The sequence below is a fragment of the Brachycentrus maculatus genome, unplaced genomic scaffold (genome assembly GCF_059751285.1).
Source record: "Brachycentrus maculatus isolate JH-2025_06_01 unplaced genomic scaffold, ASM5975128v1 h1tg000028l, whole genome shotgun sequence".
NCBI classification, from domain to species: domain Eukaryota; kingdom Metazoa; phylum Arthropoda; class Insecta; order Trichoptera; family Brachycentridae; genus Brachycentrus; species Brachycentrus maculatus.
In genome coordinates, this window is record NW_028280782.1 from 405,013 (window position 1) to 421,606 (window position 16,594).

General features: G+C 36.4%; 1 protein-coding gene and 1 pseudogene across 2 annotated transcripts; both read left to right on the forward strand.

Annotated features, from left to right (window-relative positions):
* Positions 1–419: 419 nt before the first annotated feature.
* LOC148312945 (phenoloxidase 2 pseudogene) lies at positions 420–2,910 on the forward strand (annotated as a pseudogene). Its single transcript, XR_015838595.1, has one exon. The product of XR_015838595.1 is annotated as a phenoloxidase 2 pseudogene (transcript).
* A 9,337-nt stretch (positions 2,911–12,247) lies between these two features.
* Positions 12,248–15,750, forward strand: LOC148312946 (sorting nexin-13-like). The gene has a single exon (XM_088271055.1). It carries the CDS (start codon positions 12,411–12,413, stop codon positions 15,543–15,545), a length of 3,135 nt encoding a protein of 1,044 aa, XP_088127181.1. The 5' UTR covers positions 12,248–12,410; the 3' UTR covers positions 15,546–15,750.
* The last annotated feature ends 844 nt before the right edge of the window (positions 15,751–16,594 follow it).

Sequence of the window (16,594 nt, forward strand, 5' to 3'; positions counted from 1 at the left end):
ATGATGTCGCTATCGACGAAACCCAGTCACCGGTCAAATAAAATAAAAGTGGAAAAACAATAAAGTGGAAAAAAAATCAATTCCGCCAAGAAATGTCAGTACATAACTTAAAACCAATATTTCGTGGTTGGTTACATACAGATAAATTAATATAAAATTTTAAACAGCATACATTGTATTTAAAGGAAGTGAATTCATTTTTTAATATTATTATCTTGTTGTTCAAAACATGTCGGACGGACAATGTTGCATAGGGAAACCACAGAATATTCACGATGAACTATTTGTAGCACAAACAAATAGTTTTATATATATTTTTTTAATTTGAATATAATGCGCAAGTCACTACACTAGTGTAGGGTTTAAAAGGAAATTGCGAGAATTGTTTTTCACCAAATGGTAATCGTTTCTCGCAAATAACTCGACAATATTGCAGTCATGGCGCAAAATAGTGAAGCTATACGTCTCATGTTCGATCGGCCGTTAGAACCACTGTTCATGCCCAAGGGAGAGAATGCATCTGTTGAATTCGATATACCGGACGACTTCCTCAAAAACAGACACAGAAGCATGGTCCTAAAGCTGAAGAAGAGGTTCGCCAAAAAAGCAGCTAAGACCATAATAGTGAAGAACATCAGCATTCCCGACCTGACCATACCGCGTGCCATATCGAGGACAGAAAGTTTCACCACGTTCTTGACGAAGCATAGAGAAAGCGCCTCGAAGTTGATATCTATCTTCATGGCAGCCAGAAACCCCCAGGATCTAATGTCGACAGCCGCGTATTGCAGAGAGAGACTCAACCCTTACCTGTTCAACTACGCGCTGTCCGTCGCGTTGATCCACAGAAAGGATACGAGGGAAATAGACGTGCCGAACTTCCTATCCTGTTTCCCGGGCAAATTTATGGACAGTCAGGTTATAATGTTGGCTCGCCAGGAGGCCACCATTATTCCGGAAGACTCCAGAGAACCGATCGTCATACCTGTAGACTTCACCGCCAACTCGAAGGAACCGGAGCAAGCGGTCGCTTATTTCCGCGAAGACATCGGAATCAATCTTCACCATTGGCACTGGCATTTGGTGTATCCCACTGACGCTGATGACATTTCCATGGTAGCCAAAGACAGACGCGGCGAGCTCTTCTACTACATGCATCATCAAATCTTAAATAGGTATAACGCGGACCGCTTCAGCAACGGATTGCCAAGAGTTGTCGAGTTCACCGATTTGAGAGGAAAAATAGTCGAAGGATACTTTCCTAAATTGACTTTGGCTTTGGCGAGCCGCTCGTGGCCTCCGCGCTTCGTTGACGCAACTTTACACGATTTGGAACGTACCGACGACAGGGTCGTTTTAGACTTGGCAGTTATGGAATCTTGGGTAGATAAAATAAAGAACGCTGTGGCGGATGGTTTCGTGGTCGATTCCGAAGGAAAGGAAATACCGCTGGACGAAAGTAAAGGAATAGACATTTTGGGAAACGCCATTGAAGCTACAATGCTGTCTCCAGATAGAATGGCGTACGGTGATTTACACAACGCGGGTCATGTTTTCATGGCGTATTGTCACGATCCCGATGGCAGATTTCTGGAAAGTTTCAGCGTCATGGGAGACACCGCAACAGCCATGAGAGATCCTATATTCTATCGCTGGCACGAATTCCTAAATAATATATTGTTGGCTCACAAGAATAAACTACCTAAGTACAATCGTTCCCAATTAGAATATCCCAGTGTATCAATAATCGATCTGAGTGTTGCCGCCTCGAAGAAACCACCGTATGAGTTGCACACATATTGGGAGCAGAGTGACGTGGATACATCCAGGGGACTGGATTTCTCCCCTCGTGGTCCGTTGTTCGTTCGTTTCACACATTTGCAACACATACCATTTATATACACGATTAAAATAAACAATAGTAAAACCAATCAGGTGTTCGGAACGATGCGCTTATTTTTACTGCCTAAAGTTGACAACAGAGGTGTCCGTATAACGAAGTTCGAAGACCAAAGACTGATGGCCATCGAGTTAGATAAGTTCAAGGTCCCGCTGAAGCCGGGTATAAACGTGATCTCGCGCAAGTCGGACGACTCTTCGGTGACAATTGCTTACGAAAGGACATTCCGCCCTTTGGAGGCCAATCGTCCTACAGACGAACAAGCTTTGCAAAAGTACAACTTCTGCGGGTGTGGCTGGCCCCAGCATATGCTGATTCCTAAAGGAACTGCCAGCGGAATGCCATTCGATTTGTTTGCGATGGTTTCTAACTACGACAACGACAAAATCGACCAAGAAGTGACCGGCGTTTGCGACGACGCTGACAGCTTCTGCGGGATCTTGGACAAACTGTATCCAGACAAGCGATCCATGGGATTTCCGTTCGATCGTGTGGGAAGAGATGGAGTCAAAACATTGAAAGATTTCCTAACACCGAACATGATGACGCACGAAATTACCATTTTGTTCACGGATCGCACTGTTCTGCGACAGAATCAGGCCACTCCGCCATACTCGGTTGTTCCAACGATGAAAAAGAGATGTACTTAATGGGTAACCTTTATTTTTTTCGGCTTACATTTCTTTCAATTTACGTTTTCATATCAAATTTTTAAATATTTTAGAATTTTATTAATTGGTTCGGCAGTCACTTTGTGGTAAAATCTATCCATTTTAAATTAGTGTTTTACTTGGCAAATACCACTATTTCTTAAAATCTACTGTGACACGTGTTTCGATGCATTCCGCATCATTTTCAAACACCATATGTGAAGCTAATAAGTAAAGCATCTTATAAGTGAAGTAATATTTTAAAACCTAGAATTATGTTATATACAACCAAATTCATACATTGATTGGCGTGATCATATTCATGTAATCGAATAAATTAACGACTTCTTGTAAAAAATCGTTATTGTATTCAATTTTTAACCCTTTCCTATATTAAGCTCTCATATTATATACAGCTTTCATCTCCTGGCTTCGTCTCAACTTATCGTCTTTGTAGACTGTTGGGTTCAGCTGTCTTTCGTCATCAGGTTGATGTAATGAAGTGCTATATGACGTTGTTTCTTTTAACGCGATATTCGCAAATACAGAATTCATTCCACCTGAGACCACCGGAGAGGTCATATGTCTGTTCACACCCATTTTTAAAAAAAAAAATTTTTATTGAATATTTTTTTTGTTTTTAGGAGATATATATATAAACATTATTTTTATATTTTTTAACTCCATATTTACCTTCTTATATGTAACTCTTCTATTTTTAAAACGATTTAATTACTTCGAAATAACACTTATTTTTTCAAGGCTAAAACGGTATTTTTATAAAAAAATCAATTCCGTGAAATGCTACCTGTATTTAGAGAAAATAAAGTTGCCACTATTTAACTAATACTAGGCCTTAAGGTATATGTACATTATTTGCAACTTTTTTACATTTCAATCTAATATAACAGTACTTGAGTAGCAATAGAGGCACACTATTGTATGCTTTATTAACTTTTCAATATTTTTAAACAAAATTAAATAACATGTAATAATTAGATGTTATAAAGTCTTTGCGTGTTTTTTTTAATGTTTTCCTATAAATGTTTTCCACTGTAGTTTTTATTATTATTATTACATGAAGGCAACAAGGTGATCAGTCTTACGCTTCAGCTACCAGTCCAGGTTAATATTAAATAAGACATGCACATAAAAAAAATAATGCACAGAAGAAAGACTGAAAAATCAAAATGTATTAAATGTTGAATCAAACAATGGTTTTTGGGTCTCCTAAGTTGTATTTTATTAATTTAAAAAAAAACACACTTAAATATCAATTTTCTGAAAATTGTTTCGCCTAGTTATGGCATTTACAAACGAAGGTCTTATTGACATTCATGAATGACATTCGTTTGCAAATTTCCAAACTAGGCGAAACGATTGTCACAAAATTGATTTTTATGTATGTTTTTTTTAAACAATAAAATACTTGGATTGGAAACCGGTTGGATAAAGTGTACCAATAAAAAGTGGTTTAAAAAATTGTTTTATTTGATAAAGTTAGTAAAATACAACTTGGTAGGTAGACTCAAAAAATCATTGTTTCATTTAACATCGCTCACTCCTTTCAAGAACGTCATAAATAAATCGACAAATTTCAGTTGTGCATGTTTTCGGAATGCCCAGAAAACGTACTTTATCCCAGCAAATGCGGCATATTTTAAACTTAATATTTACCCGCTACAGGGCAGAAAGTGTTAATTTTTATTTTGAAGAAAAGGTATTGTTTAATTATTTTTTTAAATATACTAAATATTTTTCTAATGGAGAAAAAACCTTTAGGTTTTACCTAAAAAGACCTGTTGCACAGTTAAAAGTTCAGTAAGTGGCTTGATATTTATTTTTAATACATTGTTTTATATTTTTAAACATAAAAAACGCTCTCCTGAAAAATCAAGTTTTATTTTATTTATGACGTTCTTGAAAGGAGTGAGCGATATAATACACAAATAAAAATGAAGTTCTACAAATTAAACGCCAAATCTATGAATAATGTATTAAACGTTTTCCTACAAATGTTTTTCATCAAAATCTCGTTCGGATTTTTCAGGATTTCAGATTCTTGAGTTCGCCTGTTTTATATTGGAATAACGATACGAGATTTCATTGAATAACTGCCCATAAGGCTTAGGTAGAAACTAGGAACTATACAAGTCATTAGTGCGGATCGTGCAATAAAAATGAATACCTACCTGCGTTATTCACAAACGTTTCCTTAACTCATTCATCAGTTTTTTCGGGTTACATAAAGTCCAGATAAGAAAGCTGGACCACCTCGGTGGTGTGGCGCTTACAGGAACAAATTGCAGTGCAATATAAAGGGTACCGATCCTGTGTTTTTGCTGGAACCCTAATAAATTACATGCACCAAATATTTTTTTTTAAATAACTAAAACAAAAAGTCAGAATTCGGACTTTGCATACTAATAAAAGTAGTCTTCGCTTAAAGATTTTTTCATTTTAACATACAAAGATGGCTGTTGTGAACTCGTACGTACTGTGTCACGAGATTGATCAAAGCTTTTGCGGAGAGCTTTTATTAAGCAGGGATTCTTTCCATTTGTATTGGATTATATATTCGAGTACATATATTAAATCAATCTTTCCTTTTATGACCAGTTGTAGGATGACATACTTTTCACCTCTCATTATGTGACCAAAATACGAAATTTTACGGAGCGTTGGTGAACAATTCACAATAATTAATCTTCAACTTGATAAGCTCTAAAGTTTATACCTACTTGTGAGTGGATTTCCTCTTTGTGTTTAAAGTTACTTTAATTTCATGTAATTCATGAGTAAAAATTATAGGCAAAAACACTCTCTGTCTCTATAAACGTCTTGGACATTTTTTTATTATTCATTTATTTATTTCATAGACACCTACATTTTTCTTTTTTTTTACTATATATATATGTATTACGGCTCTTTACGCATGGCCTGTGTTGAGCCAATTACTTACATGTTAATACAATATATATATTTTTCTTATTATTTGTTTTTTTTTTTTAATTATTAGATTACATACATTACATACAATAGATACCATAACAATTTACAGTATAAAGGTTTTACAATAAAATAAATACACCTGGACTTTAATTAATTCACTTTCTACCTTGTCCCTTCCAACGAGAAGCAACCATATATGGACACTGTTCTTAAACACAGTAAAATGTATCTATCATTAGAATCCTAACTGTCCATCAAACCTCATCCCTTAGTTTTTCCATTACCTCCTTCCCTAAACTCCATTCCTCATTCGCCTTCCTTATTATCATGAACTTTTTATTTTCACTTTTTTTTTTAAACATTTTTGTAAAAAAAATAAGTAAAAATGACCTACCACAAAGTAAATGCTTTAAATATTAATTATATTGAGAATATTTTTATTTTCATTAATATTTCACATAAAGTAGTTGCTTCATTGATACAGCAGTAAATTGGAATATTTTATTTTTTCTCTCATTTATACTTTAGGTTCAAGCACTATCTACCCTCTGATTGCAAAACAGCCATAAAAGGTATCAAACGTTTTGACCAATATCACTAGTCGTTTGTTGGTTGGTTGGAAGATATTGCTTCTTAGCAATAAGCCCGCCAATGTGCACATTTTTTCTGTACGCGAATATAAAATAAAATAAATTAATAAAGGCATGGGTTTATACAATACAATGGATCCAAGTAAGCACTACATTCACTTAGATATACATATTATATCCTTAGTTTTAATGTATGGTATGAGATTCCCTCACACAGCCGTAAGCTATATAAACTGTACGTAGTATGTGTATATAACATACCTCCTTTCAACAACGTCATATATCAAAAATCGCCAATTTTCAGTTGTGCATGTTTTCGGAATGCCCAGAAAATGTACTATATACCAGCAAAAGCGGCATATTTTTAACTTAATATTTACCCGCTACAGGACAGAAAATGCTGTTTTTGCATTTTGAAGAAACGATATTGTATAATTTTTTTATATGAAAAATATTTTTCAAATGGAGAAAAAACATTCAGGCTTTACCTAAAAAGATCTGTTGCACAGTAAAAAGTTCAATAAGTGGCTTGATATTTATTTTTAATACATTTTATTACATTTTTACACTTTAAAAACGATCTCCTGAAAAATCAAGTTTTTGATATATGACGTTGTTGAAAGAAGTGAGCGACATGCGTAACGAAAGCGTGATACATGTATTACTCAGTAATTTGCCCAGAATACGAGAACAAAAATCCTACTTTATTATTATTTCAGACGCAGTTTTTTTAGATATTAATTTCTATAACAAAATGCTGGCGTGATAAATGTCAAACTCATTATATATTTAACCAAAAAAAAACTAACGAATTATTACGCTTATTCACCGCAGGGGTAGGCAGAGAGAATAGAAACCCCACACCAATCCAAGCTTTGAAAAAAAATCGCAAAAACAATCTCCTCACACAAATCCGCCGATTATTTCGACTCCTGACCCGTACGCTTTCAAGTATTTAATATAACTGATCATGCCAAGTTTTCCTCGGTCTTCCTCTGCACTTTTCCAACAACATTTACCTCATATTTTTTACCGCTCTTTCCCCAGTCATTTGTTCCACGTGTCCAAACCATCTCAGCACGCTTTTCTTAATTTTCCCTTGCCTTGCATCCTTTCCTTATTTCACCATTCAAACATCTATCATAAATCGTTTTGCCGCACATTCGTCTGATGGATCACTTTTTGATTGCATTCAGTCAACTTTCACCCTTCTGTTAATATATGAGGATCTATAAATTTTTCATCTATGTTGAGATGTCAAATTATAAAATAACTTCTAAGGGGAGAAACCCAGATTTGTGAACAAGTAATTGGACTCATCCAAAATTGTTGTGAATAAAATAACCTAGTCAAATTACAAACCACCTAAAAAATTTAAAATCATGTTTTCAGGTGTCTCGCAGTATATAAAATAATCAGGTAAGGATCTTGCACACATCTAAGTCTAAAAGGGTCCCCGCTAAATAAAAGCTTTCTCAAACCACCCATAGATACTGCCTCAACTCAAACATAACAGGCGCTGTGACGTAGTTGGGTAGACGCTCGACTGCGAAATTGGCGACGCGAATTCGATTCCCGTCAAGTGCAAAGTAAGTTCAAGAAAGATTTTTTTTCAATTGGTCTGGTTGTTTGTGATGCAGTTTTCATAATAACCTTCCCTATCCTTACTATCCTGTCTGACGATAAGCCTCTAAAAGTAGAGGCTTTGCCGGTTGTTTCTTAAAAAAAAATTAAGCGACATGAGATTTGTAATACATATCCGAGTTCTAAAAATTTGAGTATTTTGACACTCAAAATGTGCAGGTCCTCACAAATAAAAAGTAGCATTTCCAATTTTGCAAAAAAAATCCTCATGCAAATCTGTTCTGTTTACTGTATTCTATCGAAATCTTAATTAAAGTTGCAACAAAACGTGACCGATCTTGTGTTAAACCAATATGAAATGCACCAAAACGTAACAATTTTACAAGCTAGAATTCCTAATTACTTAAAATCATTTATAATGGAAATGTAACGTTTTGGTGAGGACCTCCACAAATGTTGTAAGTAGAGAAATATGATGAAATATTATTTTGCAGTTCCCTACAATACCGCCAGAAGGCAATCTTTGACCCTAAGCGTTCCGAGAATTTTGTTTGTCCTCGTTTATTGCGTCGAATATAATTTAAGTGATTTTTGGTGAGACGTTCGCGTGTCTACCTGGGTCCCAGAAGGAAAGGAAGCCGCCATAAGCCTCCCTTCAGTGCGAGGCCGCACCACCATACACTTTTATGGTGATAGTTATATGGGCGTATAAAATTTTACGCCGGTTCTGTGTATAAATCCAGCCCGCGGTATTTATGACGAGGAATGAAAGGCTCGATGAATTAAGAGGTCCCACTGCACACCGATGCACTCTGCAACGCGGATTGCATCCAACAACAGAAGCGAGATATATACATATATATATAAATATATATAAATATATATATATATATATATATATATATATATATATATATATATATATATATATATATATATATATATATATATATATATATATATATATATATATATATATATATATATATATATATATATATATATATATATATGTTATTATTATTTCATATATATAGGTTATATGTCTTTCTATCATGTACAACGTCACCTAGGCCATGATTTCGAATCATGTTACCTTTCTGTAACATACATAAATTCTTCTAGATGTCTTTCGAGAAAGATTAATGGCGATTGCCTGGTTCACAATATACTAGGTTCTTTGCGTCTTTGCGTCGTATGCGCCCATCTCAATTGCGTTTTCTTTACCTTACTATTATATATACATATGCAATACATATATCTATCTGGTGTAAAAAAGTAATAAACAGAGAAATTTTGGAACGATAGATGATTATTTTATTGCCATATAATTGCTATATAACAACATCACTCCCAGTATGTAGAATATATTGGATAGATATCACAGTTTAAGCAAGAAACTAGTAAAAAGTATAAAAATCCTATAGTGCACGACTATGATAACCGCTTCACCCACATCGAAGGGTTGATGATCCCAAGAATGAACAATAAATATGAAAGAAGAACACTTCAATACATAGTTCCGAGCATTTTTAATTTGCTGCCAGCGGAGGTAAGAGGGCTAGCAAAAATATGAAACAAAGCCAAAATAAAGGAATGAATAAATCCACCATTAGTAAATATTTCAATGATTAAAGAAAACACTTCGTTTTTTACCACTTTTTACTTTTTTACTTTTGCCGAAACAATAAATGAGTAAATATTTTATAAAAAATGTACAATTGTTTTTTTTCTGTGTATCTTACATAATTTCTCACATTGAGGTTTTCCTTTTTTTGCTTTCTAACCCTTATCCACACCCAATGGTGCATAGGGCACTGCATCATATAAACACAGTCAAGGGATCATTAACATATGAAGGAAAGGTGATCAGCCCTCCGCTTCAGGTTACTAGTCCAGGGTAATATTGAATAAATATTTGAGTGAAAAAAAAATATTTATTTGACCCCGCCTGGGAATCGAGCCCGAGACCTCCAGTACGGTAGCAGTACATTAAGGTTACATAGTCAAAATTGTAATTAAAAATTGTGTTATTTATGCAGTAGCCATTTGGTGTATCGAAGCAGAGTAGTCCGCACTGCTCCGAAATACATAAAATTTATTGCACTGGCAGGCCTTTAGTGAAACCGAATTACTTGTAGCCACATATAAAGCGGCCTTTTAATGCTATAGACACCTCCGAATAATTTACAAGGCGTGGATATAAAGCAATTCACATATTTAAAATGAAGATGCTACTGTTTCAATATGGCCTGGGGCCCATGAAATCCAGGCGTTCTAAAACTAATTCAATAGGATATTACTATTCGGGAGGAATATCTAATTTAACATAGTCAACCTATAAAGGATTGTGTGAGACGTGTTTTGTGTTTATAACAGCCGACATAATCAATATTTTCATTCATCATTTCCTTTTGCAAAATTCGCCTTCGTAAAAACGTTGTTTTCGTAAGTTGGTAACGAATGACGTCACAGAAACGAATCCACACTACTACTATTACAGCTCTATAAAGCAGATACATAAAGGCATACACACCCGATGACGTAAAATTTGATGACGTATAGCGGTGTCCATTTTTTGTTTGATTAAAATTCTGAAGATTAAACCTTCATATCTCCCATATTTATCTACAGATTTCAATAAGAATCCTACCGGATAGTCTTGTGATTTTTCTTATTGATTTTTTAGCCAATAAAACTGTTCAATTCAGTCAGTTTTATTTAAATACATACTTCCAAATTGCCTTTTGGCTGTCGTCTACAAGCTTTGATTTCTTTTTTTAATCATCAGTGTCATCAGCTTTGTAGTTACATTTTCTCAACCAAGTCAATACTGATGGAACTGGCTCTCAGGTATTTAGTGGTAGACTTATCAAATCAATCGTGCTCCGATACATGATCTCAGTCGGAATATTGTCCGACAACAAAGGGTTAAGGAGAAATGTAAAAATTTTAGGCACCGGCTGAATCCCACCACTGGAACTAATAGCAAAACAGTTTAAGAACCGCAGAAAAGTAACTAGCTACCTGAACAATGTATGAGATTGGGTTTATGGTACGGCGCGGACGCGGTGCGGCGGTAGCGGACAACACATCTAGCCGTTCAATCAATAGCTATTTATATTACGGGTTCTAAACTTTGTCATTTTTAATTGATAATAAAACTTGATATTTAAATATATTATATGTGTATTGATTAAATTGATATTGTGACGAGAATAATTTGAAGGTCTGGTATTTGTATTTTAATTGGGCGTTTTAAACAGATTCCTAAGTCCAGATTCGCTTTGGCAGAATGCGGTATGAGTCATGATGAAATAATCATTGTAAACTAGGAAATAAAACCAAAAGTATTTATTTTCAAAGCAACCACATATATCCAGATTCCACCGACTGGGCAACAAATCGCTCACTCCTTTCAACATCGTCATATATAAAAAAAAACTTGATTTTTCAGGAGATCGTTTTTAAAGTTTCAGCGTATAATAAAATGTATCAAACATAAATATCAAGCCACTTATTAAACTTTTTACTGTTCAACAGATCTTTTTAGGTAAAACCTGAAGGTTTTTTCTCCATTTGAAAATATTAAGTACCTATATTAAAAAAAATAATTAAACAATACATTTTCTTCAAAATGCAAAAACAACACTTTCTGCCCTGTAGCGGGTAAATATTAAGTTAAAAATATGCCGCTTTAGCTGGGATATAGTACATTTTCTGGGCATTCCTGAAACATGCATAACTGAAAATTGACGATTTTTGATTATGACGTTGTGGAAAGGAGTGAGCGAAATATGATAAAGACCAATATCTTACTGTCCAATTTCCAAATCATTTTCGCTTGGTTAGCACGCTCGGCTACCATGCTGGAGGCCCCGGGTTCGATTCGAAGTGATTTTTCACTCTAATATTTATTCAATATTACCCTGGAGTAGTGCCTAAAAAGGAGGACTGATCACCTTTCCTTCATGTGTTAATTATCAATATTACACCGCGTTTATATGATGCAGTGCCCTATGCACCATCGAGTGCGGATATGGGTTTAAAAAAATTAACAAATTAAATAATAGTAATAATGATTGTTGAAACCTCTTTATTTTTAGATTTGCAGAAATTTTCAGGATTATCTTATTTCTTGGCGATAATGGAAAAGTATTATCTAAAAGGTTTTCAAAACATTCTATGTATACCCACAGTAAATTAGAATACTTCCTGTAACATGTTGGATGAAGTGCCATGAAGGGGTGTTTACTTTAACGTCCTCACGCATTCAGCGCCTTCCCTAGAGAATGTGAAGTTCAACATTTACTCAATAAAAATCACTTATTAGTGATTTTCAATACATTTCGTTTTTAAAAGAATTTCAAAATCAACCTCACAAAAATGGTTAAAAAAAATTAGTGTCATAGTAATAATCATTCCTTTCTTCATTATTTATAAAATTTCTTTTATATTGATAAAACTTCTTTCCCCATTTTTTTTGCCATGCAGTAGGTACAGCAACACTATTGTCTACGGCCGATATTATAATTCATAATAGACAATAATGTGTTGTAAATATTATGAAACGTCAAAATACAAAACGTCAAAGCGCTCGTTCACGGATCCAGATTTTAAATGAATAAATAATAAATACTAATTACATAGAAGCGAGAAGCTTAAAAAAATATAATAAAAAAGGAACATATACCTTGACACTTCTGATAGCAAATTTAGAATTGACATTTAAATATGGAAGTAAACTTGTTCGGATGGACAATTATCGTATTTTTTCTATTTGTTACCACATTTGGACTGCACGTGTGCGTAAACTTAATATTGGGATGCATAGCCTTCTTAGCTGGCGCGCTGTCAATGCTTTATTTATCGCACAAAAATGATAAACCCAAAATTTCGATCGAAGACCTATTGGACAATCCATTGGAACAGACGTCTTACACCAGCTCCTTGGCCAGAGTGATACTTATTTTCAACGAGCCTAAGCAGAAAAGTAAGACGGATAGAAGGATTACTGGCAGTGAATCCGTAGACACATTTTTACATGAAATTTTCGGGTATATAATAAAAGATTATATCACACCGTGGTATAGCATAGTTACAACAGATACTGAGTTTGTGGAGGGGATTAGGGATACCGCCCAAAGTGTGGCGGTAAGTGTGTCTAATCGCGTCAAGTCAGTCAACTGGTTGTCTTATTTGATGGGGAAGCCCGTGGAAGACATCACGGGACACTTACGGCTGTTCCGCGGGGCCGGAGGAGGGGCGCAGCCCCCCGCGCGCTCCCCCCGCCGCGGCTCCCCCGCGCGCTCGCCCCCCAACTCCACGCCCCCGCATCATCGCCGCAACAAGAGCGACACTGACGTAGCCAGCTACGCGGGCAAACACAGGAGCGTGGCCAATTCCAGGTTTTACGTTGAAAACAAAAACTCGCTAAATCTAACTTTCGAGCAGCGATTCTTCAAACTAGAGCGAGAGATGGAAAAAAACCTGGTATCCAGAGAAAAGATGTGCACGGACAGAGATAAGGAAGATTCGCTCATTGCCGAAATTTGCCAGCTGCTGTTTTACGTTTCTATGGACGCCGAAGACTTCAAAGGCGGAGCTTCTCTCGCGGTCATCAGAGCCATCTCTTGCGTCACCATACAGTCCGCCTTGGATTACCTCGCCGATCCGGACACCTTAAACACGCTCGTGCTCAGGGTGATATGTTACGACGGCTTGTCATCCGAATCGTTCCTGTCAGTCATTCGTTCGACAGATAACGTAGACGAGCTTAAATCGACGCTAGACCTGGTGCAAAAAGAGATACAGAATTTGGTGTCGCACGATACAGTAGGGGAATGCGATATAGCCGTCAAGCAGCAGCTGTCGTCGCTACAATACTTAGTTCGAATGCTGAATACGCGAAGTACAGCACTCGCGCCTTGCGAGACTTCGGAGAAGCGACACGTGACGCAGCTACCCATGAGATTCCTGCTGGAGAACCACCTGGCCCTCGGCTACTTCTTAGATTATGCGCAATCAATGGGCGCCCACGAATATATATTCTGTCATCTGCAGATCCAGGCGTGGCGGGCGGTGGCTGTAAAGCATTTCACACCGCAGACCGCTAGTTTTCAGAATATAAGAGAAGCGACAGTTCCCGAGATTAAGTCCGCAGCCCAAGCCATATACGACCAATATCTAGCGGGAGGAATATTGAACAGTGCAGACGTCCCGCATACCTTAGTACGAAACCTGGTCGCCAATTTGAGTCTGCCTTTTACAGAAAATTCCATTTCTTGGTTTCAAGAAGCGGAAGATTTTATTTTTTCCAAATTAAAAATAGTAGGAGCCGGATTCAAGAACTCCAGACAATACTCGATGCTTTTGGCCGAGTTGGATTTGGAGAACTTCAATTCGTCCGAAACTATGAAGTTGGTCGAATCCCAGCAAATCAATAATAGTATAGAGAGCTTTGGATCTAAAAGCAGTTTGAGTTCTCTGTCCGATTGCCACGTTGAGTTGAGTGAACAAAATGAGATTGATGCGGATAAAAATACCGGAGTGTCTAAATTCTTTATCGAAAGTACGCCAAACTCTCGCTCCCAGTCGCCTGGAGTAAAGACAAACGAGAATTCAACTTCGAACGAGAATACTAAAAATGAACCATCAGGTTCTGTTCAAATTCAGGACCCGCAGAGACAAATTCAACAGTGGATCAACCGCAAAGAATCTTGTCAACTGGAAGCCGATATTTACGAAACAGGCGTTGTACACGAACGAGGGAAAGCCTTCGGCGTGTACGCGGTTAAAGTCACTCGTCGATGTCCGTCGACAGGCCAGCAGTACTGTTGGCACGTCTACCGTCGTTACAGCGATTTCCTCGACTTGTACAATAATATAAAAGACCAGTTTCCGGAGCTCGGAAAGATGGAGTTTCCCTCCAAGAAGACCTTTCACAACACGTCTCGCGGTGTGCTGGAAAGAAGGAAAGAAGTGCTCAGCGTGTGGCTCAGCGCTCTCGCTGCTCTGGGCTCTCCTGGCGGTCCTCCGAGATACGGCGTCTTACATTGTTCTTTGCTCTTGCCTTTTCTGAGCCCGAAAGGGCTTCATGACAAGCAGAGCCAACAGCGCGTTATCGACACGATGCTAGTGCAGCCATTGAGGCAAGGCATGCGGACTTTGCGAGGTGTCCCAGGCCAGCTGTTCAACACCGTCGACGACTTGATGGAAGGCTTGTCCAAGGTGCTCAGCAGCGGGAAGTCTGATCCAGCCGTAGTGCTGCCGTGCCAGTTACAAACTGTCGGCGTGACAAGCCTGCAAGAGAAAAGCGACGAAGGAGGAGAACTGCCTCTGCGGGTGTTGCTACTACTATTAGACGAAGTATTCGAATTGAGGAAAAGGAATCAGTGGCTACGTCGCCAGATATCAGCACTTCTTCGTCAGCTTTTAACGGCGATGTTCGCCGATGTACTCAACAAAAAAATAATAGATTTTATCGCGTCTTTGACGTCCCCGGGCACCATCGTACACTGTCTGGATATTGCCAAGCGTAAATACTGGTCGGGGAGTAATGTTTCATCTAGGAGATCAGAACCTCGCGATAATGCGGAGAAGCTAAGAGCAAGAGTCGCAGTCAAAGCCGCTCTACTGGCCGTCTGCCAAGAGGAACTCAAGCACATCATAGGTTCGGAAACGACTCACAGAGGCCTGATGACCATATTTGAGCTTTTCCAAAACTCCGTTTTGAACAAAAGACTGGCGTTTGTCCTGGTTGAAGGTTTGCTCGTAGCTTTGTATCCCGATATGGATGTGAGAGGTGTTTTTAAAAGACTACTAAAGACTTCAGACTCCTTTAAAATGTCTCATCTTAAAGTTAATTGATTAAAGATAGATACATATAACTGTGATTGAACAAAAACTAATGCGTAGTTAGCTGCCGCGTACCTTATAGAAATAGACTTATTTATTGTAAATTATTGACTTTGTATAATGTATTCCTTTAGTTTTAAAATGTATCTATGTATTTATAACTTTTAGGACATGAAATATATTTAAATTAATAAACAGTTTTATTTAATTTCTAACATTTGGTGTTTCTTATGATGAAATGGCATTTCAGAATCTTTTTTTTCATGTATATTTTCACAGAACCTTTATTTCCAATAAGTCGATTTCTCAACGCTCCAATAATAAAAAAAATTAAAACATTACCAAAGTACTAATATTTTTGACACTCATATATATCGCTCACATATATGTATATATATATTTTTCAAGAACGTCATAAATCAAAAAACTTGATTTTTCAGGAGAACGTTTTTAAAGTTCAAACATAAAATACAATGTATTAAAAATAAATATCAAGTCACTTATTTAACTTTTTACTGTGTAATAGATCTTTTTAGGTAAAACCTGAATATTTTTTTTCCATTTGAAAAATATTTAGTATATTTAAAAAAATAATTAAACAATACCTTTTCTTCAAAATGCAAAAATAACACTTTCTGCCCTGTAGCGGGTAAATATTAAGTTTAAAATATGCCGCTTTTGCTGGGATATAGTACATTTTCTGGGCATTACGAAAACATGCACAACTCAAAATTGACGATTTTTTATTTATGACGTTCTTGAAAGGAGTGAGCGATATGTTTATCATATAATTCACACATCGTTTCATGCGTGAGTTCATGACAGTATACATATGTACATAGTTTATTTGAGACCCTTTTCAAATGTATGCACCTGTATACTAAAATAATATACTGTGAGTATACTGGAAGATGCCTGAAAACATGATTTTCAATTTTTACAAAGCTTATATGTAATTTGACAAGTTATTTTATTCACCTCTTTGTTCATCAAAAATGTAACAAAAAAAACTTTTAAGTGGAGAAACCCAGATTTGTACATAATGACACTCAAATTGTTCT